General features: G+C 39.0%; 2 protein-coding genes and 1 pseudogene across 3 annotated transcripts; 2 read left to right on the top strand and 1 right to left on the bottom strand.

The window, feature by feature from the left end:
* The first annotated feature begins 1,283 nt into the window (after window positions 1-1,283).
* Window positions 1,284-14,142, top strand: LOC103697414 (rust resistance kinase Lr10-like). 2 transcript variants are annotated; one of them, XM_039116653.3, is made up of 5 exons: window positions 1,315-1,977; window positions 2,215-2,337; window positions 12,463-12,495; window positions 12,601-12,630; window positions 12,716-14,142. In XM_039116653.3, the coding sequence occupies exons 1-5, from the start codon at window positions 1,362-1,364 to the stop codon at window positions 13,879-13,881; spliced, it is 1,968 nt and encodes a 655-aa protein (XP_038972581.3). In that variant the 5' UTR covers window positions 1,315-1,361; the 3' UTR covers window positions 13,882-14,142. The 2 variants fall into 2 exon arrangements, with proteins under 2 accessions (XP_088565813.2, XP_038972581.3); XM_088709687.2 differs by lacking the exon at window positions 12,601-12,630 and having other exon boundaries at window positions 1,284-1,977.
* A 2,023-nt stretch (window positions 14,143-16,165) lies between these two features.
* On the top strand, window positions 16,166-17,613 carry LOC149751413 (rust resistance kinase Lr10 pseudogene; annotated as a pseudogene).
* A 6,598-nt stretch (window positions 17,614-24,211) lies between these two features.
* LOC148700167 (uncharacterized) lies at window positions 24,212-25,836 on the bottom strand. Its single transcript, XM_089926945.1, has one exon. The coding sequence runs from the start codon at window positions 25,652-25,654 to the stop codon at window positions 24,212-24,214; it is 1,443 nt and encodes a 480-aa protein (XP_089783071.1). The 5' UTR covers window positions 25,655-25,836.
* Between the last annotated feature and the right edge of the window lie 12 nt (window positions 25,837-25,848).

Below are 25,848 nucleotides of genomic sequence, written 5' to 3'. Positions count from 1 at the left end.
TATGATTTAAATCTATTAAATGAGTAGATTTATTTTGTGCTAGAATAGATTTATTTTGTATTAAAATAAAATTATTTGGAAGCCGAATAATATACATATATATTATTTTCTTTAAAATTTTCTATTAATTGTAATTTTAGATTTATTTATTTATTTAGATTATATATTGCTAACAATCCAAAGAAAATCTTATAATTGTGTAAGGACAGACCCACTATAATTATAAATAGAGGCTTTGAACCTAAGTTTTTGAATCAACAATAATCAATAAGAGAAAAGGGGCCATAAACCCTACATTTGCCAATTTGTCTACCTTTTTCTAAATTTCTTTTGAGGGATTTGAGTTAAGCTAGTTGAGGGTTCTTCCTTCTCTAAAATTGGATCAATCGCAACCTTGGCTACACCCTATCCAACCTCATCCATTTACTTTTATATGGGCAGTGCGACGATAGCAAAAATTCTTAAAAGTTAAGGTACCTAGACCTATGCTATTCGAATAATCTTTCTTTCGGTAATTCTTGTTCCAGCTACTCAAATACTGGTAGCACACCCACACATCTATCTCTTGCCATGAGAACTACATGCGAACAAGCTTTTTGTTATGCCCATGCCTAGGCAAAGACAGTCGTGTAGTTGCCGTCATATCACTATATTCAAAAATTGACAAAGCGGTCAAGAAGTAAAGTAGCCAACATGCTAAGGCCATTTATTAGGTGTTGCATGGCATTTTTTATTTCAATGCAAGAATAGATTGATAGATTTTTTTCTTGTCAAGAGCTATAATTATAAGTTGCAAATTCTAAAGATCTAATAATATTGAATTAAAAATAAAAGTAGAGGAAATAGCTTATTTGAAGGCAGGTCGAAGTGCGTAGACACTGTCCCAAAGAAGTGTTTGCCCCTACGTACATATCTCCCGGCAATTCTTCTCTGAGATACGACGACTCTACAACTTCTTCTTCAGTATGTCTTGGAAGAAATCAAAATGAACCCAATCAAATTTGCAGATCCAACAAAGAGCGGAATGGAAAGAATAAAATAAACTGAATAAAAATATAAAAGCAAAAATCGAAAGTGATTAAGGGGAAGGAGAAATTTTTTTTTTAATTTTTTATGTCTCAAAAAAGATAAAATCGAAGGGTATATATATTGAAGTTTTTACGGGAGCAAAAAGGTCTTTTGCGGACGCGCTTGGATCCAAACGCGTCCGTTTTCAAACTTGTAACGCCCGCTGGCCATTTTCTTTTTTTCAAAAGCGCACGCGGCCAATTCTCGGGCAGCGTGCGCATCTAAATTTTTCCAACAACGAGTACCCTATTTACCCAAATCCACCGTTCTTTGGAGCCTCATCTCCTCCATCCATGGACCCGAGACGGCTGGCCTCCATCATAGCCATCTTGTGGTTAACGCCCACCATCGCCTCCGGAGAAGACTGCCGCCCTTCTTCTTGCGGAGATCTCCGGAACATAAGCTACCCCTTTAGCCTGACCACCGATCCTCCCACCTGCGGCGATTCCCAGCACCAACTCAGCTGTGAGCAGAACCGAGCCGTCTTGGACCTGTACTCGACCAAGTGCTACGTGGAGGAGATCTTCTACGAGGACCAGTTGGCCCGCGTCGTCGTCGCTGACCCCGATTACTCGAGCTGCTCCCCGCGGTCTCTACCCTTCCTGCCTCCGGGGAAATTGATGGATAATGGTCCCTACTATCTAGAGAACTACACCAGCGTCACTTTCGTAACTTGCCCGGCATCATCGGTGGACGATCCTTCGTTATATATCCCCATCGCTTCTTGCGTCGATAACTCTTCCTCCTCCAAAGAGTACTTGTATGCGCTGGCGGGGGAAGCAACGGTGGCAGATCTTCGGAAGAGCTGCGCTATCGCCGGGACGGTGCCGGTGGCGGGCACGCTTCCGAATCACACGCAGGCTGCGGTTCACGACGTGTTGCTGGGAGGGTTTTACATCTCGTGGACAAGTTTGTCTTCTTTCTTCTTAATCTACTTCTCGGGGTGAATTTTATTTGAACGAGAAAGCCTACTGTACATATTCATAAGACAATAAATTTTATTTAACAGAAATAGCATATTGTACGTACGATACTACTTCTTTAATTTTATTTGACAAAGTATGGTCCCATACATATCAGAATGAATTGTATTGGACATAAATATCATACATACCGATTACTGACGAAATGAATTTTATTTGACAGGTTTTACAGGACCACGTGACTATACATATTTTTTCTGGCCCACTGGCTTTTTCCGTTGGAGGTGGAGGCAGGATTGGGGCGTTCCTGATATTCCATGCAAAAGTACACGCCACCCCGTTCGCTGTGAGTTCCCATCAAGCTTCGATGTTATCGCCGAAAGATAACTCCTTGATCCAATTTAATTTTATAGGTTGTTCGCATTAAAAAATTATTTAGTTGTTGACCATGAAATAGAAGATGAGATTTTCTTCTTTCTTTTTTTCTTTTTTTGCAAAACCGTACACATGAAGCGTCTTTGACGATTTTCATCCTGGATTTAGATAAAAAACAATTATAGATTTTATTTTAAAAATAATTACTTAGTTATTGATCCTAAAAGAAAAGATGAGAATTTTTTTGCAAAGCCATACACATTAAGGGTCTTGGAAACAAATAAAAAGAAATGGTGATAATCTAAACAAATATAAATCAGATATTTATTATATATATTGGATGTTCAATAAACGTATATTAAAAGTTTAGTAAATATGTAGAGCTCAACTCATACTTAGTCCTAAGGATGAAATTGACTAAAAATTCTTTTCTTGTATAATCAATAAGTAAATAAAATTTTTTATACAAAATTTTGAAAATGTTATAGTGTTTATACAAGAGCAAAATAGAAATTTTAGAGCCTCTTAAATCTACAACTGCCATATGGGTAGAGATATCAATGGGGATGGATATTTAAATATTTTATCCGTCCTGGAATGAATGAGGCGGTTTTAACTGAAATTAAATGGGCATGGTTTCAGTAATAATTTTAAAAATTAAAGTCTGTTCGATTTCGGTCTCAGTTTTGGTTTCGGTTTCGATTTTGGCTTTGATCCTACACTGACCAAACCTGAAACCAAATTTATCCGATATCTCTTTATACTCTTTTAATTTAGTATAAATTCTATCTTTCTATTCCATTCAATCTGAACCGTCCATAGATGATGGATGGATAAACGACTACATGGACAAACCCTAAAGACTAGAGAGCCGATTTTTCTCCTCCCTTCGATTCTTCCTCATGGTTATTGTGTATGTTGGACTTGTTTTCTTTGATGTAGTTGGACTTGCTTTTAACTTGAATTATTATATTTGTTGAATAGTTGTATTATTATTTTAGAATTATTGAATTTATCAGATGGTTGTGTTATTAATTTTGGACATATTTATTACTTGAGTTTGTACAAATCATATGAAAAATATAGATGATATCTTTAATTTGGAAATTTATATACGAAAATTTTGAAGTAATAAAAAGTTAAATGGATTAAGGGTTTTTTCTGATGGCGATCATAGTTTTTTATCATATACAATAATAAAAAGGTGATTTTATAAAAATTCATAAAAAAAAATTGTACTCCCCATTTCTCCCTTTCCTTTTCTCCTCCCCCCTATTGTTCCAATCTTTATAAGGTTTGGATCTCGAACTTGGTCGCTAGAGTTGATGAAAGGCAATCGTGAGGGGATCGTGGCAAATTTTCTTCTATCTTTTTGTTTATACCAAAGACTGATTGTGATTGAAAGACTAAAAGATACAGGCCAAAATGCAAAGGGTGCAAGCTGAATGAACATGGTGTAGACTCAAAGAAGCGAGAATTATCAGCCTATGATGAAGCCTTAGTAGTTACATTCATCTTCCCACTATTCATAACATAGGAGTGGGGCAATTATACCTATCTTCTCACTACACATGACATCAGAGGGGATGCAACACTATCTATCATTTATGGAAATAATAGGCCATATGACACATAATAGAAAGAATAAGTTTCCAAGATGAGTAGTAGCACTCATCTTACCGATTATAAGAAGCTATTTATAAATATCATATTATAATATTGAAAGCAAGAACCGTCGCCATAATAATGAATCCAATTTATCTCTAGTTTTTTTTATCTTTACTTACATTACCTTTAGATTTTCGGTAGGATTGTGATGGGAGAAATATTGGGTATCTTGATCTCAGACCAGATCTCCTTCTTTACCTCAGATGTAAGCCGAACAGAACTACCTTGGCCACAACCAAGCAACTAATTATGCAACGTGAACTCCTCGACCCCAGCCAAAGAGCTGATCGACCGAGGAGTTATCGGTCGGGCAGGACAATTGGCACGAGTTCACAAGGACTGACAGTCCCAACAACCAATAGCTCTAACAGGCCACAGTTGCGACGGCATCAAATCCTGTACCCCACTAGTGCACTTTGCCATCCACGTGGATTGGTACCCATGCCGAGGCCGTACCACCAACCAATGCCTGGCCACCATTGCACGCCACTTTGGCCCAGATAATGGTAAATTGGCTTTCTTGTATAAGGGGAGCAACCTGGGGGACCCCAGGTATGCAATATACATGCAATCCTACTCACAGAACAATCTTTTGCTGAAACTCTCTTTCTTCCATACTATTACCCCGTTGTTCTGACTTTTGGTATCGGAGGGTCCTCCGCTAGAAACTTTTCAACAGACAGACTTCTTGCAGGCCACCCAGCGAAGGAGACCAGCATTCGACATCCCAACCTGCCTGCTCAGCTCATCTTCAGACGACCTCAGGGTCGTCCAAGCTGCACTCCCGCCTTGGTCTAAATTTCACAGCAATATCAACATCAACTAAAGAAACAACCAGCATGAAGTTGCGAGAAACCGCGACGCATCGCGTGCTTCACAATGCCGCGCTTCGACCTCCCAAGGGTTGTTGCAGAGTCCCAAACCTGGTCCACTAGAGCGGCTTATTGTGCCTATAGACAATTTGCAGTTCAACCTGCTCACTCAATAGGTCCAAGCATTGATCGCGGCGGTTTAGAGCCTACAACAGACAATGACATGGCCAGGACTAGTCCAACCGAAACCCAGCCGCCCAGCCCTCATTCTCAGTCACCAATAGACTATGTGCCCCAGGATAGCCACTGCTCTTAGAACTGGGATCTTGAGCAACCGCGTTAAAGTCAGCACACTCGACGGAGTGACCACGCTCGGAATGGAAGACAATGCACTCCAAGCTCCCATTTCGGCGAGGACTCCATCTAGAGGTTCTCTTCTATTCATCCCCATGTCAGCTGGGTGTCAACCTTGATAGGAGGATCGAAAAAATTGACCGCCAGATTCAAGCCCTCAAAGGGCAGGCTCTGAAGGCAAGCAGCAACCTCAACTTCTCCTCGAAGCTCCTTCTCCTGGCAGATCATAGAGGAGCCAATCCCACATCGGTTGAAGATGCCTCTAGGAGTATACTCTGGAGACGAATGGAGGCGCCAACCTCCCGAAGTCCGAGCCCATTTAAATTTATTAGATAGCCAAACCCAAAGATGCCTCCGAGAGAATACTTCTAAGATGAACAGAGGCATCAACCTTCCAAAGATCGAGCTCACTCGAATTTTCTCTAGGTAGCCAATCCTAAAGATGCCTTGGAGAGCATACTCCTGAGATAAGAAGACCGAGCCCACTCAAATATTTTTTGGGTAGCCAACCTTAGAGATGAGTTGGAGAGCATATTCTTGAGATTGGAAGAGTTAACCCACTCGAATTTTCTCTGGTAGCCAAATCCTGAGATACCTCTAAAAGCATACTCTAAAGACAAACGGAGTTGCCGACCTTCCAAAGATAGAGCCCACTCGGATTTTTTATAGTAGCCAAACCGAGAGATGCCTCCAGGTGCATACTCTACAGATGAACAGAGGTGCCAACCTTTCGAATGTCGAGCCCACTCAAATTTTTTTTAGTAACCAAACCTAGAGATCTCTCTGAGAGCATACTTTCGAGATAAGAAGACCAAGCCCAACTGAATTTTTTCTAGGTAGCCAACCTCTGAGATACCTCGGAAAGCATACTCCCGAGATGAGAAGGCCAAGCCCACTCAGATTTTCTCTAGATAGCCAACCTCAAAAAAGACTTGGAGAGCATACTCTCAAGATGAGAAGACCGAGTCCACTCGGAATTTCTGTAAGCAGCCAACCTGAGAGATGCCTCAGGGAGCATACTTCTGAGAAGAGAAGATCAAGCCTACTCAGATTTTTTTTAGTAGCCAATCCCAGAGATGCCTCGGAGAGCATACTTCCAAGAAGAGAAGATCGAGGCCACTCAGATTTTTTCTGATATCCAATTCCAAGGATGCCTCGAGGAGCATACTCTCGAGATGAGAAGACCGAGGCTACTCAGATCTTCTCTAAATAGCCAACACCAGAGATGCCTCGTGAGCATACTCCCAAGATAAGAAGATCAAGCCCACTTGAATTTTCTCTGGTAGCCAACTCCAGAGATATCTCGAGGAGTATACTCTCGAGATGAGAAAATTTTGAGCCCACTCAGATTTTTTCTAGTAGCCAACCTCAAAGATGCCTCAAATAGCATACTTCTGAGATGAAAAGATCAAGCCCACTCGAGAGCCGGGCTTCAGAACAATCGGCCAAGAATCCCAAGATAGGCCCAAAGCTCCACGAGGGGAGGGGCTCGAAATCGAGCAAAAAGAACTATAGTGAAAGCTCGAGGCACGGCGCGACGACCTACACTCAAACAAGAAGCAAATAATAATACAACACAGATCAATATTCTAGTCAGGTACTTAGGAAACCTCATGTTTTCATTAAATTTGTAACCTTTTACACTGGCCCTAGTAGAGACCAAACAAAATGAAGATACATCAAGCTCGACTCACTCAAGCAAAAAGAAAAACAAGTAAAAATAATGAGGCGGAAGACTTCATTCTTCACAATTGCCCCCATTGGTGCCTTTATTATGGTCGGCATCCCCGCCTTTGCCGCCATCAGGGTCGCCGCCTTCACCAGCGTTGCCATCATCGACATCAAGGATGGAGAAATCCATTGTCGGGAAAAGCCACTGAGCTTGAGATCGGCATGCTTCGAAGCCCTTTCCAAAGGCGTCAGTCGTAGTCTCCAAGGCCTCCTCCCGGAACTCCTCCAAAGCATGGTACTGTTCAACCGCAACCACGACCTTTGCCTCCATGTGAAGGGCTTGCTCCATGGCCTTGGCAACTTGTCGGTCAGCCTCATTAGCCCACAGCTCGGCCTCCTCGACCAGCCGCCTAGCCTCATGAGCCCGTTGCTCGGCTTCAGCAACCTACTATTCAGCCTCTTAGGCTCTCTGTTCGGTTTGGGTCAGCTCCACGGAAAGGACCGTTGTTCTCTGATCGGCAGCTTTGAGGTTCTTCCACGAACTTCAGGAGCTGGAGCCTCGGGGAAAATTCTGATGGTGAATTCGACGACAATAGCCGAAGAGGATTCCCCCTCAGTCTCTTCTTCTGAGAGGCCTCGATTTTCGTAGCGACTTTGGCGATAGCAGTTGAAGATGATTCCCCTTTTAGTCTCTTCTTCTAAGGGGCCTTGACCTCCGCAGTGATAGCAACTGAAGAGAATTCCCCCCTCGTTCTTTTTTTTCGAGGGGCTCAAACCTCCGCGATAACTTCAGCAGTGGAACCCAAAGAAGACTCCCTCCTCTGGCTTCCTCTCTAGGGAGCTTCCCCCTTTTCAGCCTCGGCCGACCTCTTCTTCGCATTCCTCCTCTCACGAATCTGAGAGGGATCGAACTTCATGGTAGCAAGAACTACAAAATCGAGGACGAAGACAAAAAGAGAAATGATAAGGTGATAGAGGAAAAGCTCAGGAGGAGCTTACCCAGAGGGTCAGCCAGACTCAGACCAATACTGATAAGAGTCTCATTGGCCAGGCTGGACAATTGGCATAAGTCAACAAGGGCTGACAGTCCCAACAATCGATAGCCTTCGCAGTCCACAGTTGCAGCGGCATCACATCCTACGCCCCACTAGTACACTCTACCGCCCAAGTGGATTGGCACCCACATCGCGGCTATACCACTAGCCACTTTTTTACCATCATTGCACGCCATGTTGGCCCAGATGATGACAAATTGGCTTTCTTGCATAAGGGGAGCAACGAGGGACCCTACATACACAATATATATACAACTCTACTTACAGGGCGACTCTCTGCTAAAACTTTCTTCCTTCTATACTGTTGCCCCATTATTCTAACTTTGGCATCGGTGGGTCTTCCGTTAGAAACTCTTCGGTTAACGAACTTCTTGCAAGCCACCCAGCAAAGAAGACTAACACTCGACACCTCAATCAGTCTGCTAAGCTTATCTTCAGCTAACTTCAGGATCGTCCGAGTTACACTCCCATCTTGGTCTGAATTCCATAGCAACAGACTCTATCTTAGGAGCAGCGGCAACAATAAACCTCTTCTATTATTGACCCAATAGGATCACTAGACTTGATACAGACTACTTTGACTATTATGGATAGGACTGGACAAAGTCTAAGAGTGAGATCCGCCATATTGGAAGTTGAATCACGTGTCAAACTTTTAGAAAATATAACTTAGTCATACAACACTTAATTGAGAAGAAATTTTTTTTAAAATCGGATATTTTTTTGAGATCTACAATATGGCACCACTCTAAAAAGGAGCAACACAATTAGTAATTAGACTCAAATTCTATCATTTGGATCCCAAAATGGGTTAGTCAAACTAAAACTTTTTTTCAAAAAAAATTTAACTAGGCATATCTCCCAACCTAAAAAATTTAGATGGATCAATAGAAGACAAAGTTGATGTAGGAATCGAGATCTACCTTTTATAGGACCTTAGCTTTTCTGAGTTTATTTCTACTAGTCATATCTATTTTTAGAAGCTAGTCTAATTTGAACTAGAAAAGGAATTCAATCTAAATTGTGTAAGGATAGACCCACTATAATTATAAATAGAGGCTTTGAACCTAAGTTTTTGAATCAACAATAATCAATAAGAGAAAAGGGGCCATAAACCCTACATTTGCCAATTTGTCTACCTTTTTCTAAATTTCTTTTGAGGGATTTGAGTTAAGCTAGTTGAGGGTTCTTCCTTCTCTAAAATTGGATCAATCGCAGCCTTGGCTACACCCTATCTAACCTCATCCATTTACTTTTATATGGGCAGTGCGACGATAGCAAAAATTCTTAAAAGTTAAGGTACCTAGACCTATGCTATTCAAATAATCTTTCTTTCGGTAATTCTTGTTCCAGCTACTCAAATACTGGTAGCACACCCACACATCTATCTCTTGCCATGAGAACTACATGCGAATAAGCTTTTTGTTATGCCCATGCCTAGGCAAAGACAGTCGTGTAGTTGCCGTCATGTCACTATGTTCAAAAATCGACAAAGCGGTCAAGAAGTAAAGTAGCCAACATGCTAAGGCCATTTATTAGGTGTTGCATGGCATTTTTTATTTCAATGCAAGAATAGATTGATAGATTTTTTTTTCTAGTCGAGAGCTATAATTATAAGTTATAGCATGTTCTGGTGTATACTGTAGCATAATAAGCTGATCCTATCTTTGTGCCACTTGATTCGACTCATCAATTTTTGCGTGAAAATGTCAGGATTTTCAAGGAACCTGGCTTTGGGATTTCAGCCTATTAGGAGGAAGAGGTCGAAGACTATGTTGTGGAGTCCTTAGGACTCACAAACTAAGAATCCTACCAACAAGTGTAGTACACTAGACCAAACTAGGAGTCGATACTTTGATCAACATTGGATTGAAGTTTGAGATTAAAACTCACCATCTTGATTTGCAAAAGGGTGTCGAGGTCGGTGAGTCTATGCTGACATAATTCTTTGATGGTAGAATTAGTCACTTAATAGATAGAGGATAGTGTTACAACTTTATAGTACTAGCCATTCCAAATATGAGGGCTGAAGAGTAACTCTCTTGATTGATGCCTCAAGATTTTTCTGGTTGGCACGTATCCTACGTCATATACAAGGGGCAAACATAGTAATGGGTTTTAGCTTCACCAAATCCTATATAGTTTATACCTGTAGCTTAAGTTTAAGTCTCAGCACTACTAGATCCACCATGATCTTAAAATTGGCTAAGTTTAATAACATCCAAGTCCAAAATTAGGCTTAATAGTTGTGGTATCAAATACATCCAATTACCTTCCTGATCATCAACTAATGGGATGCGGGAAATGTTATTTTCACCACATCCAAACTAATTGTGATCTAAAGGTCGAAACACTAAAGAAGGTGAAGGCCGAAATACCAAGGTTGCAGGCAACATGAATGTTGTGTAGACTCAAAGGAGTGAGAGTTATCGGTCTACGATATGGACTTAGTGGGGTGGAGTTCGAAAATGGTAGTTACATCCATCTTCTCACTATTCATAATATGAAAGGAGTAGAGTAGTTATACCTATCTTCGCACTACCTATGATGTGAGAGGAGTAGTAGTATTACCTATATATATATAGCAATAACAGGCTATATGGTGCATAATAGCAAAAACAAGTATCCGGGATAACTAGTGGCACCTATCTTATGAGGAGCCATTTATCAATATTAGATTGTAATGTTGAAGGGAAAAACCTTTGATACATCAATGAATCTAGTTTATCTCGATCTCATTCTCTATATTTTTACTTTACCTTGCTTTTAAATTACTAGTAGGACTCTACCTTAATTAAGAGTAGCAGTAACGACAGACCTTTTCAATCATAGCTCCAATTAAATCTTGTCCAACCTTATTCATCTACCTTCGAATGGGTGATGTAATAATAGTAAAAGTTGTTGAAGGTTGAGGCACCTACATTCATACTATTCGAATCATCTTCTTTTCGATAATCCTCTTTTCCACTACTCAAACACCAGTAGCATGCCTGTGTATCTACCCTTTGCTATGAGAACCTGCGAAGAAGCTTTCTGGGATACCCATCCCTAGTGGGAGAAAAGTCTAGCAAACACTTTCTCACTCCTTTATTTCTCTCTATTTAAAAGTAAAAAATGAGTAGAATTGGTCTTAATATTTCTCTTTTTTGTACGACTTATTTTTTTCTTTTTCAAATCCTAAACATAATTTTGTATTTGCTCATATACTAAGTGCAAAAAAAGAGGGGGACTAGAATATAGCATGAGCTATGAATGCGAGCATCTCAATCTAAATAAGTATTTATCTATATCTGCATGTGATTTTTGCCAACCAACCAATGCAATTGTTTACAAAATCAAGTAAGTTTTTTATACCATACACACACACATGTACACCATAATAAAAGAGCAATCTTTTTCATAGAAAAAAAAAAAACAAACTAAAACTATCGATCTATCAACTATCTATCAAATATCATTTAATATAATTGCACTAACTTCAACTTATTCGTGGGGTCTTAAATTTCAACATTTGTGCCTCTATTATTAAAAAAAAATCACATATTATCTCATAAATGTAAGTTGCATGTAAAAGAAGCTTTTTAAAGGTTATGTATAAAAGAAGTTTTCATACATCTCGTGATAAAATCTAAACCGGCAAATTAGTTACTTGCATATTAATATTTAGATTGCATTGCCTCATTTTGGACTAGAGATTTGCATATATAATGCATGTGCATCAAAATAGAGAGATAAAGTAAAAGAAAAGAATTAAAAAAGAGAAGAAAATTAGCATTACCCAAGGTCCAAGATTGTGGAGAAAATTCAGAAACTTTTGAAATAATTAGTATCAGGTAGGTGTAAAGAACATGTTTGTAAAGGGAAAAAAAACAAAAATATCATTAAATAGCAAAAAAATCATTATATCAAGTCCCACGGTTTACCTTAAGAAGTTATTGATAGTTGTGTAGCATTTTGTTAATTATTTTAAAGGTGGAGCCAGAAAAGGACAGTGTCGTGCACCAAAATGTGCAATATATATGGTCTTGATGAGAGAACATAAGAAAAAAATGTAGAAAGTTGGAAAGCACTTAGACAATTATTTTAAATGTATGGTCAAGACTCGAGAAGGGGTAGAGTCCCATCCTAAATATGTGCAATGCATGTGGCCATAAAAGAGAAAAGATAAAATATTATAGGCTATGATATGGACATGGTGTGAAGAGTTGCATAGTACTTTAGTAATTATCATTAAGGTGGAGTCCTATCTATTAAAGTTTCTACCGTAACAGTAGAGATAAGGATAGCATATATTTAATTTTAGTGCTTTCATCCACAAATCATTAGCTTGATGAGAAATAAAACATTGTTAATTAATATAAAATATTATTTTTGAGCGAAAAACTCACCCAATATTTTATTGAGGTATGAACGAGTACAAGAAGGTCCAAAGGCCTAGCCCCTCAAGGTTCATTGGAATCAAACATTTGTGAAGGCACATACATGGTTCAAAATGTTGAGAACATTTATTGATTTTTTTGTTTTGGTCTTGTGCAGGTTACTTCCAACATAAAATGCTCATTATAGGAGGTAAGACCTTTGGAAATCATTTTTACTGGATGACAAGATTTTTTTATTTCTCAACAAGACTGACGTTCTTCAACTGCTTGGGTTAATTTTTTGATATACTGGCAGCTGCTTTATTCTCGTGCCTTTACGTTGAAGGTACAGTTGGTTGTTTATCTTGCAACTACTAGTGACCTTGTTGCTATGTTCATCTGAAAATCTCTTAATGTCTCTCTTTGCATAGGAGTTGTTATCATACCAGGACGAACAATCATTGGGATATCATGCTTGATGGTCTACCTTGTGTACAAATTACGAAGGAAGCATAGATCAATGGACAGCAGAATCGAAGATTTCTTGAATGACTACAGGAATTCCATGCCCATCCGGTACTCTTATCGGCATATCAAGAAGATGACCGATCAATTTAAAGAAAAATTGGGCCAAGGAGGTTATGGTTCTGTGTTCAAGGGAAAGCTTACGACGAGCCGTCCAGTGGCAATTAAGATTTTGGAGAAGGCCAAAGGAAATGGGCAGGATTTTATCAATGAAGTGTCTACCATTGGAAGGATTCATCACACCAATGTGGTGCAACTCATTGGTTTTTGCTTTGATGGTTCGAACAGAGCTTTAGTTTATGAATTCATGTCCAATGGATCGCTAGATAAGTATATATATTCCCAAGAAGGAAAGACTGAGACTTTGAGTTGGGAGAAGATGCAGGATATAGCACTTGGAATAGCTCGAGGGATTGAATATCTTCATCGAGGTTGTGACATGCAAATTTTACATTTTGATATCAAGCCTCACAACATCCTTTTGGATGATAAGTTCAACCCCAAAGTATCTGACTTTGGATTAGCAAAACTCCATCCTATGGAAGAGAGTAGGGTTTCGGTAACTGCTGCAAGAGGAACCATAGGATACATGGCCCCTGAGCTATTCTACAAAAGGGTAGGTGAAGTCTCTTTCAAGTCCGATGTTTATAGTTTTGGGATGTTATTGATGGAAATGGCAGGCAGAAGGAAGAATCTAAACCCACATGCTCCACGAACCAGTGAAATCTACTTCCCCTCATGGATTTATGACCAGCTTGATCAAGGAAGAGACTTGGAAATGGAGGATGCCACTGATGATGAAAAGGAAATTGCAAAGAAACTCCTAATGATAGCACTACGGTGTATACAAATGAATCCGGCAGAGAGACCATCTATGAGCCAAGTTGTAGAAATGTTAGAAAACAAAATGGAGGATTTGCAAATGCCATCAAAGCCTTTTCTATCATCTCTAGGCAAGGTGTTCAAGGAAGATCATGCAATCTTCATGGAATCCTCAGAATCGTTATGTGAGCCTGGAAGCAATACAAACAATAGATCATATGATGAGATAATCTCTTGCTCTTCCAAATAATAAAGTAAGGGAAGGTGTCTAATAAGGATATCTCAGTGTTCTTGTGGTCGTCTAATAGAACAGTTGAATATTGGATGTCTTAGGAGGGGCTTCCTGTCATCTGTGTACTCTAAATAAGGTGGATATTATGAACTTGTATGTTGGTATCACTGTGAACTTTATCTGTGTACTCTGAATAATGATATTATGAACTTGTATGTTGTTATCCCTGTGAACTTTGTTTACTAAAGTTGAATAAAATGTTGACAAAATGAAATGAAAGTAGTAGCAGTGGCTGTTGCAACTCCAAGCATCCTCATGTGCTATGGAGATCAGTTTCTTGGAGTTAATTGTTTATAAATTAATGTTCAATCCAATTATCTGCAAGTATGATCAGCATATATACGATCAGTATTATCTGACCTTATTTTTCCAGCCATGTATAACCAGCTGCTGGGAACCAGGCTAGACCATGGTCGTCTAATAAGAAAAGACAAAACATTGGGTAACCATGGTGCTAGTGTGAAAATAAGCAGATAAACTAATTTTTTTTATTGAAGAAACATCTCAAAGACAGTTAGAAAACAGAGGTTACATCTGCATTTGAAGTCCAAGATCTTCTGAAGTTGCTAGTAAAGGGGAAATTTCTGAAGCTGTAAATGGTAACAGTTTGCTCAAACTCAGACAACCCTTCAACTAGTCCGCTGACATGTCGCAGCAGAATTCAGAGCATTTCAGCAAGGGCTGTGCAAGAGTCTAGATTTATTAAAAAAAATCAACTCATCATCGGTCACAGGAGTTTTTTAACTGATGACACCTAAAAGCCATGAAGACGTACGCCCCTAATACTTTGTGTTGCTGGAAATTGGATCCGGGGGTGGCCGTCGGTTGAGAAGGTGGAGCTCCGGCGAGGGTCGGTGAGTGGTGTGGAGTGATTGATTATAACCCTATTTGATTTTGATGAGCTCAAAGCAATTGAGTATATCTTATGTTATACTAATGAATTCAATCTAGTGTTTCAGGCAAATATTTGTGAATTTATGTTTAAGTGTCTCTAGCTTTGGTTCAATATATTTTGGCTAAGTATGGAACTCAGTTTGAACTAAAGTCTGAAGCTCGAGTCGACTCCGGAAGATTACGAGTCGACTCCAAGTGTTTCAGAAGTTCTGGCACATGCTCGAGTCGACTCCGGTACACTACGAGTCGACTCCGACTGAGAACTGACAGAAGGACAGAAAGTTGATTTTCAGACCCTGTCAGCGAGTCGACTCCAGAAGGGTTCGAGTCGACTCCGATGGTTGCCGAGTCGACTCCCGACGTTTCCGAGTCGACTTCAAAGGGTAATAGAAGAAAGACAGAACAATGTATTTCAGACTCTGCAACCGAGTCGACTCCAGAAGGTTACGAGTCAACTTCGAAGTTTGGCGAGTCGACTTCTAGTTATGTTCGAGTCGACTCTCAGAGGAAAGCAAGACTAAAAGGCAGTTCAACTCCAAAGACAGAGGATCAGTTTTCGGGCTCTGAGAGCCGAGTCGACTCCAAGACGATCCGAGTCGACTCCGAGGCAGTTCAACTCCAAAGACAGAGGATTAGTTTTCGGTTTCTGAGAGCCGAGTCGACTCCAAGATGATCCGAGTCGACTCGAGAAAGAAATGCAGAAAAATAGATCTCTAGAACCCTGAGAACGAGCCGTCTCCAGAGGGCCGAGTCATCTTCGAACATTGGCGAGTTGACTCCAGGTTTGGCCGAGTCGACTCCAGAACGGGACAGCACTTTAATTCAAATCCAGAACAGTGGGCAAGTCGTCTCCAGTAAATTATAAGTCGACTCCAGCAACAGCCGAGTCGACTCCAGATCGAGCGAGTCGACTCCGACCCCAACGGATACATTGTCAGGAGTTGCAGATTGTGCAGAACGGCCACAAATTAGTATCTAATGGCTAGTTTTTAATGGGGACTGTTTAAATAGCCAGAGTGAACAGTGGTTCATTGTAATCATACATTTGTGAAGGCACATACATGGTTCAAAATGTTGAGAACATTTATTGAATTATTTGTTTTGGTCACATGCAGGTTTCTTCCAACATTCAACGCTCATTATAGAAGGTAAGAGCTTTGGAAATCATTTTCACTAGATGACAAGATTGTTTTATTTCTCAACAAGACTGACGTTCTTCAACTGCTTGGGTTAATTTTTTGATATACTGGCAGCTGCTTTAGTATGGGTCCTTTACCTTGAAGGTACAGTTGGTTGTTTATCTTGCAACTACTAGTGACCTTGTTGCTAATGTTCATCTGAAAATCTCTTACTGTCTCTCTTTGCATAGGAGAATTAATCATACCAGGACGAACAATCATTGGGATATCATGCTTGATGGTCTACCTCGTATACAAATTACGAAGGAAGCATAGATCAATGGACAGGAGAATCGAAAATTTCTTGAATGACTACAGGAATTCCATGCCCATCCGGTACTCTTATCGGCATATCAAGAAGATGACCCACCAATTTAAAGAAAAATTGGGCCAGGGAGGTTATGGTTCAGTGTTCAAGGGAAAGCTTACGACAGGCCGTCCAGTGGCAGTAAAGATTTTAGAGAAGGCCAAAGGAAATGGGCAGGATTTTATCAATGAAGTGTCCACCATTGGAAGGATTCACCACACCAATGTGGTGCAACTCATTGGTTTTTGCTTTCATGGTTCAAACAGAGCTTTAGTTTATGAATTCATGTCCAATGGATCACTACATAAGTATATATATTCGCAAGAAGGAAAGGATGAGACATTGAGTTGGGAGAAGATGCAAGATATTGCACTTGGAATAGCACGAGGGATTGAATATCTTCATCGAGGTTGTGACATGCAAATTTTACATTTTGATATCAAGCCTCACAACATCCTTTTGGATGATAAGTTCAACCCCAAAGTATCTGACTTTGGATTAGCAAAACTCCATCCTATGGAAGAGAGTAGGGTTTCGGTAACTGCTGCAAGAGGAACCATAGGATACATGGCCCCTGAGCTATTCTACAAAAGGGTAGGTGAAGTCTCTTACAAGTCCGATGTTTATAGTTTTGGGATGTTATTGATGGAAATGGCAGGCAGAAGGAAGAATCTAAACCCACATGCTCCACGAACCAGTGAAATCTACTTCCCCTCATGGATTTATGACCAGCTTGATCAAGGAAGAGACTTGGAAATGGAGGATGCCACTGATGATGAAAAGGAAATTGCAAAGAAACTCCTAATGATAGCACTACGGTGTATACAAATGAATCCGGCAGAGAGACCATCTATGAGCCAAGTTGTAGAAATGTTAGAAAACAAAATGGAGGATTTGCAAATGCCATCAAAGCCTTTTCTATCATCTCTAGGCAAGGTGTTCAAGGAAGATCATGCAATCTTCATGGAATCCTCAGAATCGTTATGTGAGCCTGGAAGCAATACAAACAATAGATCATATGATGAGATAATCTCTTGCTCTTCCAAATAATAAAGTAAGGGAAGGTGTCTAATAAGGATATCTCAGTGTTCTTGTGGTCGTCTAATAGAACAGTTGAATATTGGATGTCTTAGGAGGGGCTTCCTGTCATCTGTGTACTCTAAATAAGGTGGATATTATGAACTTGTATGTTGGTATCACTGTGAACTTTATCTGTGTACTCTGAATAATGATATTATGAACTTGTATGTTGTTATCCCTGTGAACTTTGTTTACTAAAGTTGAATAAAATGTTGACAAAATGAAATGAAAGTAGTAGCAGTGGCTGTTGCAACTCCAAGCATCCTCATGTGCTATGGAGATCAGTTTCTTGGAGTTAATTGTTTATAAATTAATGTTCAATCCAATTATCTGCAAGTATGATCAGCATATATACGATCAGTATTATCTGACCTTATTTTTCCAGCCATGTATAACCAGCTGCTGGGAACCAGGCTAGACCATGGTCGTCTAATAAGAAAAGACAAAACATTGGGTAACCATGGTGCTAGTGTGAAAAATAAGCAGATAAACTATTTTTTTTATTGAAAAAACATCTCAAAGACAGTTAGAAAACAGAGGTTACATCTGCATTTGAAGTCCAAGATCTTCTGAAGTTGCTAGTAAAGGGGAAATTTCTGAAGCTGTAAATGGTAACAGTTTGCTCAAACTCAGACAACCCTTCAACTAGTCCGCTGACATGTTGCAGCAGAATTCAGAGCATTTCAGCAAGGGCTGTGCAAGAGTCTAGATTTATTAAAAAAAATCAACTCATCATCGGTCACAGGAGTTTTTTAACTGATGACATCTAAAAGCCATGAAGACGTACGCCCCTGATACTTTGAAATTCATCAAATCAAATATTGCAGAGGCCTAATAAATGTGGAGCAAGATAGAACGGCTTCTGCTTACTTCTCTTCATATGCTAGTTTGAATTACATTTAAAATAAATAGAAGAAGAGACTCCCAACATCCCAACCTCTCACAGTATGCGCTTTGCAATCTAGCTGCATTGCCTAGAATGATCTTTAGTTGTTTGGTTAGCTAAGCTCATGCTTCGCCTAGGAATATCGAGGGAAAAGGGGTTGAAACATGATCAGAACCTGATAAATACTAGATCTAGATTACTATTCCATGCTTTGAAACCTATTTAGTCCAGATTGGTTATGGTTGGTTCACGACTAACTTGACCAACTATTGCAAGATCGGACAAGGATAGAGATGCAGGTGGCCAAGGGTTAGTTGCTTAGTCCAATGGTAGATGTAGTCAAAAAAGGCTGTAAACCAGTTGTCTTTGCAGTCTGGGAGGAGCACTACAGGAAAACTGAGCTATCCCGGTGCTTTTGTTGACCTATAGCGACGCTTATAAGCATCGGCTAAAGTGCCGCCGACGCAATCTAAAGCGTCGCCAAAGCGTCGATTATACCAGAGTGGCATAATTTTTTGCCGACGCATGACGAACGCATCGGCAAAAACAGGGATATGCCGACGCTTATATAGCGTCGGCAAAAAACACGCATTTGCGTTGGCAATAACCCGACGGTATGGAATTCCCTGGTTTCCGCCGACGCTATTTAGCGTCGGAAATTTACGACGCTTTTAAGCGTCGGTAGATCCTTATGCCAGTGCTGTCCCACGAAGTTTTTGCCCGACGCTTAAAGCTTTTTAGCGTCGGTGAAAGCGTGCCAGTACTGTGCCACGGGGTCTTTTACCGACGCTTAAAAGCGTCGGGAATTGTTTTTGAAAAAAAAAATAAAAACACGAATTCATATTATATAACACACATTACAATACAGTCATTATAACAATATAAACCTGTATTAAATTGATACATTGACACAAACACTCAGATCATTCGAAATATGAATATTGTCATATCTGATTAAAAATTTGCTTAATAGACTTCAAATTACAATGTACTCTGAAAAATAAGAAACATATACATATCAAACTCATAAAAGATAATCTAGAATGCATCAGGGACGGGATTCAGCTCCATCATCATCATGTCTACAAGCGTTTGAAGAATCAGGAATCTACAAAAAAAAAGAGAAACCTTAAAAGTTAGGAATAATGTGATACATTAACTCATATATCATAATTGATAATATGTAAAGTATTGAAATATATATAGTTATTTATCTGAGAAGGTAGAAATCGTTGTAACATGGATGTAATATTCGTAAGCTGAGACTGCAAATTTGTTTGGTTTTGCTTCAGCTCTTCAATAGTTGCTTGAAGATGACGAACTTCTGCAGTGTTACTACCTTCTCTGGCATTTTTTATATATGTGCCCACTGAAGACAACTGAGTGGGGGTAACTCCAACGCCGTAACCCCGCACTCGACCATAACGCTCTGGGCCCATCAATTCAGCAAGCACTTGAGCTTCAATATGATTGTTCGCGTCGGATGATGATGACCCCCCGACGCGCTCTGAAATAAGATTTGTTGCCCTATCCTATATCTCTCAAAAAAAAATCAAATTAATGTATGCGAATAATAGAACCAAAAAAAATACAGCACAAGTCAAAGATGAATACATACAACTATATCTCTTGACTCCTCCCGGACAAAGCTGCCATCTCGGTGGGTGTGAGTCATCTTATAAAACTCCACCCTACCAGGCTCCCTCCCTTTATCATCCATCTACAACAAAAAGTATATTTCACGAGTATACATGCTATATGATAGAATAATTTAAGATAAATTTAAAGAGTTTCAAAAAAACTTACGAATTCAGTTCTACGCCTCGCATAACTCATGGAGCCTGAAGTGTGAGGAACAGTCTGCGATGCTCGAGCAGCTCTACCAATATTGGAATATGTCTTCTCCAAAAAATAATAAACAATGTAATTTATACAATGTATAAATTTCTAATCTATAATAATATTAAATACAATCTAAGGTATTGAAAAAATATACACAACCTGAGCTCTCTCGGAAAACCAGTAGTGGACAAGCTCCCTCCACTGATAAGAGATTACATCTGGAGGACAAACACGGGCCACCTCCTCTTCAGTCATGCCCTCGTGCTTCCAATCCGCCTTTAGCTTTGCCTCATATTCTTTCCATTTGCGGTTGACGGACTTCCGCACCCAATCATGGCTATTTGCAGGAAGGACAAACTTTGTCTACATCAAAGTCAAAAATGTTATATCAATGTTAAATCAAAAAATAATTGAAGATAGTAAGCAACTTCAATTCTTTACCTCAACAACTCTAAGAAGCTCAATCTTATACGAAGGAAGCATTTCATTCCATTTCGTATAGTTGAGCGGACACAATTGTCCCTTCCGCGCAACTGATTCTAAAAAAGTGGATAAAATGCTTGCAGCATTCTTGATGGGCTGCCCCAGTTCGTTGCAATGGACGACAATCTTCTCATCCTCAGGTAGGCTCCATACGTCCCGTGCTCGAGTGGGCCCTCGTGTTCTCCTCACTCTCCCCAGTTCATCTATAAAATAACAAGTCCATTAAAGGTAAATGATTTAAAATAGTTAGATTGTAAGAGAAATTAATATAAAAACTATAAATCAAATTACCCAGGACATCCACGTCATCCGTGTCTAGACGATCTGCAAGTGGGGCGTGCTCAGACTGGGACCCGGACTGAGTATGGGGCTCATCGGGCTGCTGGGAACGATCAGAAGTAGATCCCACGGATGTGTGCTGAAACTCAATATTTCTGAAACGTTTTCCTCGCGGCATATTGTAATCTAGTATGCACAAAAAAGAATCAATATTAGTTAAATATTAAAAGTACATTACTTTTAATATTCTTATAACTGCCACCATCCTCTTCTGAATTGAGAATATTTAAGATAGTCTTCTCAACTATATTGTATTCCCGCACCAAACTCCTTATTCTCTAATTGCAATTGCATTTATCACATTTGTCAATACTAAACAAGTTTATGGCACTGTTGGAACCCCCATTACATGTCCATGAGATATCTCCCGCATGGATAAGTAGAGATGAAGTGTAGAACTGTAAAGAAATAAAAGCCACCAGATTGAGAGAAGCATTTGATGCATTATCCTCAACCTTCACGGAAATTGGCAGTCACATTCACAAAGAACCAGGCATCCCTAAGAACTCAGGATTGTGTAACTACAGCAACCCTCGGTCTTGCACTTCAAAAGGAAATCAGCCATCCAAAAGTCCACTGAGATAAAGTAAGATGGTTTTTATGCTAGGTTGCCTGTAGGAAAGAGCTCTCCTTGTCATTTGTTAGGTTGCCTGTACTTGCAGTCACACATAATAAAGAACTCAATCAACAATATAAGCAAAAAAGTTACGATATCTGAAAATCCGGAATAAACACCCAAAAGCAAAGATCAAAATTGGACTTTTGATCAAAAAGAATGCCAATTGTTTGTTAATTTTTGTATATGAGTCTTTGGTCCCACGGATGTGTGCTGAAACTCAATATCTCTGAAACGTTTTCCTCGCGGCATATTGTAATCTAGTATGCACAAAAAAGAATCAATATTAGTTAAATATTAAAAGTATATAAATAATTTATAAATTGCAAAATAATTTAATGCATAAAACTAATGTTTTACTTACCATTAAGAAACTAGCCAGCTCTCATTCAAAATCTATCCTAACCAAACTAGTAGAATTCAGTTCATCAATTGGCGGAACATTAAAAGGCATACACTGAGTATAAGTCTCATCATCCTCCTCTGCTAACCCTTTTTCCATATCATACAAGTCCCTAGGTTTAGTCTTAATAACAAGAGACCAATCTTTATCTTTAGAGTCTTGCACGAAGAACACTTGTTGAGCTTGAGATGAAAAAACAAATGGGTCATCTTTCAATAGCACACCAGTATGTATCAACCTTAAAAAATTTACTAGTGTGAAGCCATTTATATCTTGCCTCAAACCTCTAGATGAGTTTATATCCACCCAATCACATCGAAATAATACTACCTTAAAGTTTCCGTAATAATCCAACTCATAAACATCTGTTAGGGCACCATAATAATTTTTTCCGTCCGCCTCAACCATAACTCCACTATTTTGGGATTTTCTAAATTTTTCACGTTTTTTTGTATGAAATTTAAAACCATTTATAATGAACCCATCATATCTGTTGACAATATTGTTCGGACCTCGAGCAAGGACTATTAATTCATTGGAACAATGTCTCTCCATCATGATCAGTACCTAAAATATTTAAGTCAGATAATAATTAATTTTATAAAGTTCCGATCGTAGAATATAATAAAAGACCTAATAGGATTCAACGTCTAACCTGTTTTAATAACCATTCAGGAAATAACTCAACCAACCATCTTTGCTCAATCCTTGGGGTAGGATGAATGTTATTGTTGGCGCTTCGCTGAGCCACTAAAAATTCTCTGCACGATAAAAAATTTATTTATTTTGAATATTATATCTAATATGACAGTAAATTGTGATTTCTTATAACCATACTGACCTGCGATACTCGGATATTAAGTCATTGTGAAGTAAGACATAACGATGCGCCTGTGCCAATAATTTGTGATGAACTACAGTACTTTCAGCTTTCCCCACAAATCTTCCACCAGATGAGAACTTGTACTCGTCTGCATTATGTATAATATCGTAATTCCTTTGTGGTCGACTAAAAGCAGTTTCAACACCTTCAAGGTATCTCGAGCAAAATGTTAAACACTCATCAGCAATATATCCCTCAGCAATCGATCCCTCGGGATAGGCTCGATTGCGTACATATTCCTTTAAGCGCACAAGATACCTTCAACAAAAAATTTAAATGCTCAACATCAACATTGAGGAAGATAATAGGATACATTTATATATTAATAATAAATATGGACATTCGAGTTTAAGAATATCACCTCTCAATAGGATACATCCAACGATAATGAACCGGTCCACCAAGTTTAGCTTCCCCAACCAAGTGAATGAGTAGATGAACCATAATAGTAAAAAACCCAGGAGGAAAGATCTTCTCCATATGGCATAGTGTTAGTGCAACATTAGACTCCAATTGATCAAGTTTCTTGGGATCAAGAACTTTGGAACATAATGCCTTAAAGAAGGATGATAACTGAGACACAATTGCAAGAACTTGTTTCTGTGTTGACGATCTTAAAGCCAATGGAAAGATATCTTGCATCAAAATATGGCCATCGTGACTTTTAAGATTCGAAAGTTTTCGCTCTTTAAGATTAACGCATCTTGAAATATTTGATGCATACCCATCTGGAACCTTCATATTTTTCAAAACCGTTAAAAAAAGATCTTTCTCTGGAGTAGACATTGTATAACATGCAGGAGGTATAAAATATTTATCATTGGGTTGTTCTTTCGGATGAAGCTCTTGTCTTAGGCCCATGTCTTTCAAATCAAGACGCGTTTTCAAGTTGTCTTTGGTCTTTCCTTCAAGATTTAACATTGTTCCAATCAAGTTATCACAAACATTCTTTTCTATATGCATGACATCAAGATTATGTCGAAGAAGATTATACTCCCAATAAGGTAATTCAAAAAAAATGCTCCTTTTTTTTCATAACTGCTTCTGTGTAGATACCGAGTTTGTGCCATCATCATTTTCCTGTCCATAAACGCTGTCATCATTATCGAAGTTGTCAGCGTCTTCAAAAACCTGTGTCATTGAGCTGCCAACATCCCCCCTTCCCCGCTTCTTTGAATTGTTGGATACCTTACCAGGTATATAGTTAGTGCCATGAGTTTGTTTAAGAACTTCAGTTCCAGTTGGCGGAATAGGTGCAGATCGCAACTCTATGGTGCCATCAAACTGATTATTCTGATGTCGAAATGGATGATTTGCTTCTAACCATCTTCGATGACCCATATAACAGAATTTTCCTCCATGTTTTAACCAATATGACTAAGTTGAATCTCCACAAGAAGGGCATGCAATACGCCCCTTAGTGCTCCAACCGGATACATTAGCATATGCAGAAAAATCATTGATTGTCCAGATAAGAGCTGCACGCAATTTGAATGTTCGGCCAGTGAAAGCATCAAATGCATCAACACCCTGCCATAACTTTTTCAATTCATCTATTAAAGGCTGCAGAAAAATATCTATATCATTACCTGCGCTCTTATCACCGGGAATAACCATTGACAGAATGAGTGAAGACTGTTTCATACACATCCATGGTGGCAAATTATATGAAACCAAAACAACTGGCCATGTGCTGTATGTAGAACTCATCGTTCGAAATGGATTAAATCCATCAGTTGCCAAACCCAGCCTTACACTGCGAACATCAGAAGCAAATTCGTGATGCCTATCATCAAATGCTTTCCATGCTAAACTATCCGCTAGATGTCTTAACATTCCATCCCTTGTACGTCCTTTATCATGCCATCTCATTAAGGAAGCCGTCTTTGATGATGCATACATCCTTTTCAATCTAGGTATGAGAGGAAAATACCTCAAAACTTTAGCCGGAATTTTTTTAGACTGTGCAGCATCCACTTCATTCGACAAATCATGCTCGTCTTCATTTTGTTTTTTCCATCGTGAAGACCCACATGTTCGGCACGAATCTTCATTAATATTATCACCACGATATAAAATACAGTCATTTGGACAACTATGTATCTTCTCATATCCAAGATTCAAGTCTTTTACTAATTTTTTGGCTTCATAAGAAGTTGACGGCAAAATAACACCTTCTGGAAATGCATCTTTTAGTAATTGAAGAAGCATAGTAAAAGACTTTCCAGACCATCCATTCAAATATTTCAAATGGAATAAATGCACCATAAAAGAAATCTTCGTAAAATTCTTACAACCCGGATATAGTTCTTTATCACAATCTTTCAGCAAGTTATGATACCGAGTTGTGTTATCTTCAGAGTCTATAGGTTCCTCAACATGTATAGATTCAGTAACGGTATGCTCATCACCTATTGGAGCTCCTTCTTGCTCTCCACTAAAATCTGTTAAATTTCTAATATTATGTTCAAGAGCATCTCTGAGTAAGCCCCTCATATCATCTTCTACAACAGGATTTCTGTCTGTGTTACTAGATCCAACACTAGCAGTGTGTTCTATAATTAAGGGTTGGTTAGATGAAGACGACAATTTAGACTCTCCATGAAATATCCATTCTGTATAACCCTTCAGAAAACCATTCCATACCAAATGTTCTTCAACAATATGTGGAGCGATAGCATAACAATTTACACATTTTTGACATGGACAAAAAATATTCCCATTCATTTCAGATTTCTCAAAAGCAAATTTAACGAAATTCTGAACTTCATTCAAATATTCGGCACTGGATCTCGACTTATTTATCCAACTTTTGTCCATTCTATTAAAAAACTGATTGAACTGCAAGTAATATAAAAAATATTAAACTAAATTAGGGTATGAATCACCAATATTAACTCATGGTACAAAAAGATCTTGGCGAATTTTATTAATACAAAATATAAGATTCCGACAAACAGGAACATAAAATTTAAGTAATATAGGCCATGAACTCTTATTGTTGTCAGTTTGCG

This window comes from Phoenix dactylifera, chromosome 13, assembly GCF_051530095.1.
Source record: "Phoenix dactylifera cultivar Ajwa chromosome 13, Ajwa_hap1_PhDact_Kaust_v1.1, whole genome shotgun sequence".
In the NCBI taxonomy this organism is placed as follows: Eukaryota; Viridiplantae; Streptophyta; class Magnoliopsida; order Arecales; family Arecaceae; genus Phoenix; species Phoenix dactylifera.
The sequence above is the reverse complement of the archived record's forward strand: the minus strand, read 5'-3'. Positions and strand labels throughout refer to the sequence as shown.